General features: G+C 37.2%; 1 protein-coding gene across 1 annotated transcript; it reads right to left on the bottom strand.

Annotated features, from left to right (window-relative positions):
- Window positions 1–213: 213 nt before the first annotated feature.
- LOC137648326 (zinc finger BED domain-containing protein 5-like) lies at window positions 214–613 on the bottom strand. Its single transcript, XM_068381251.1, has 2 exons — window positions 473–613; window positions 214–369 (listed from the first exon to the last, which is right to left on the bottom strand). The coding sequence occupies exons 1-2, from the start codon at window positions 611–613 to the stop codon at window positions 214–216; spliced, it is 297 nt and encodes a 98-aa protein (XP_068237352.1).
- Between the last annotated feature and the right edge of the window lie 209 nt (window positions 614–822).

Here is an 822-nt window from a genome sequence, read left to right as displayed (position 1 = left end):
GAGTGCTTGAAAGGGTACTATGCAGGTCATTTTCTACCTGTAATCTACTGCGCTGCTTTATTTTAATTTGTAACAGAGTTGAAAAGCCAGACTCACAAAAATATGTGGATACAAACGGAAGCAATACACGGATAGCCATTTCTGCCACTTTTGGGTAGGAATCGCACATCAGAGGACAAAATTCTGTTAATGATTTCTCATCGAACATATCTCTTACACCCGATCAGTTTTTAAATGCAAAATCTCATCTTGACAATCCTCAGGAACTTTTTCAACTGACAGTTTGAATGGATTTCTGACTAAATCCGATTCATCATCACTAGGTTCGGGAAAATATCGTTTGAATTCATTTTCCCGTGCTGTCAAATGCTGAAAAATTTAATTTTTTTTCAAATTGTGGAAGCACCTTGTCTTTACTACAAACATCAAGAATGGATGACAAAACTAACATTGCAACATTTTCTGCATTTACCCTTCTCTTCCAATTTTCAAGCTTGGTTATGAAAGCTCTCAAGGCATCTATGAATTTTATAATGTTTGTATTCCTTCCTTGCATCTGAAGATTCAGTTTATTCAGTTGCTCAAATATATCAACCACATAGGCGAGACGCATGATCCATTCCTCATCACTTAGCCAGGAAGGAAATTCTGTTTTACCTTGCACTTCAAAAAACAATTTGAGCTCATCTCTAAACTCAAATACTCGCCCAGTTACATTTCCTCTTGACAGCCAACGAACATGTGTGTGAAAAAGAAGCGAATGATAGGTTGCATCCATATCAATACATAACTGCTTGAAAAGTCGTGAGTTGAGTGCCCCTC

This window comes from Palaemon carinicauda, chromosome 10, assembly GCF_036898095.1.
Source record: "Palaemon carinicauda isolate YSFRI2023 chromosome 10, ASM3689809v2, whole genome shotgun sequence".
Taxonomy (NCBI): domain Eukaryota; kingdom Metazoa; phylum Arthropoda; class Malacostraca; order Decapoda; family Palaemonidae; genus Palaemon; species Palaemon carinicauda.
The sequence above is the reverse complement of the archived record's forward strand: the minus strand, read 5'-3'. Positions and strand labels throughout refer to the sequence as shown.

What these genes read in the sequence shown, in the direction of transcription:
- LOC137648326 (XM_068381251.1), bottom strand. Translation starts at nt 613, where the DNA reads ATGCGTCTCGCCTATGTGGTTGATATATTTGAGCAACTGAATAAACTG. An exon ending in TTGAAAATTGGAAGAGAAGG is followed by an intron (nt 370 to 472) that starts GTAAATGCAGAA and finishes TAAATTTTTCAG; the next exon opens with CATTTGACAGCACGGGAAAA.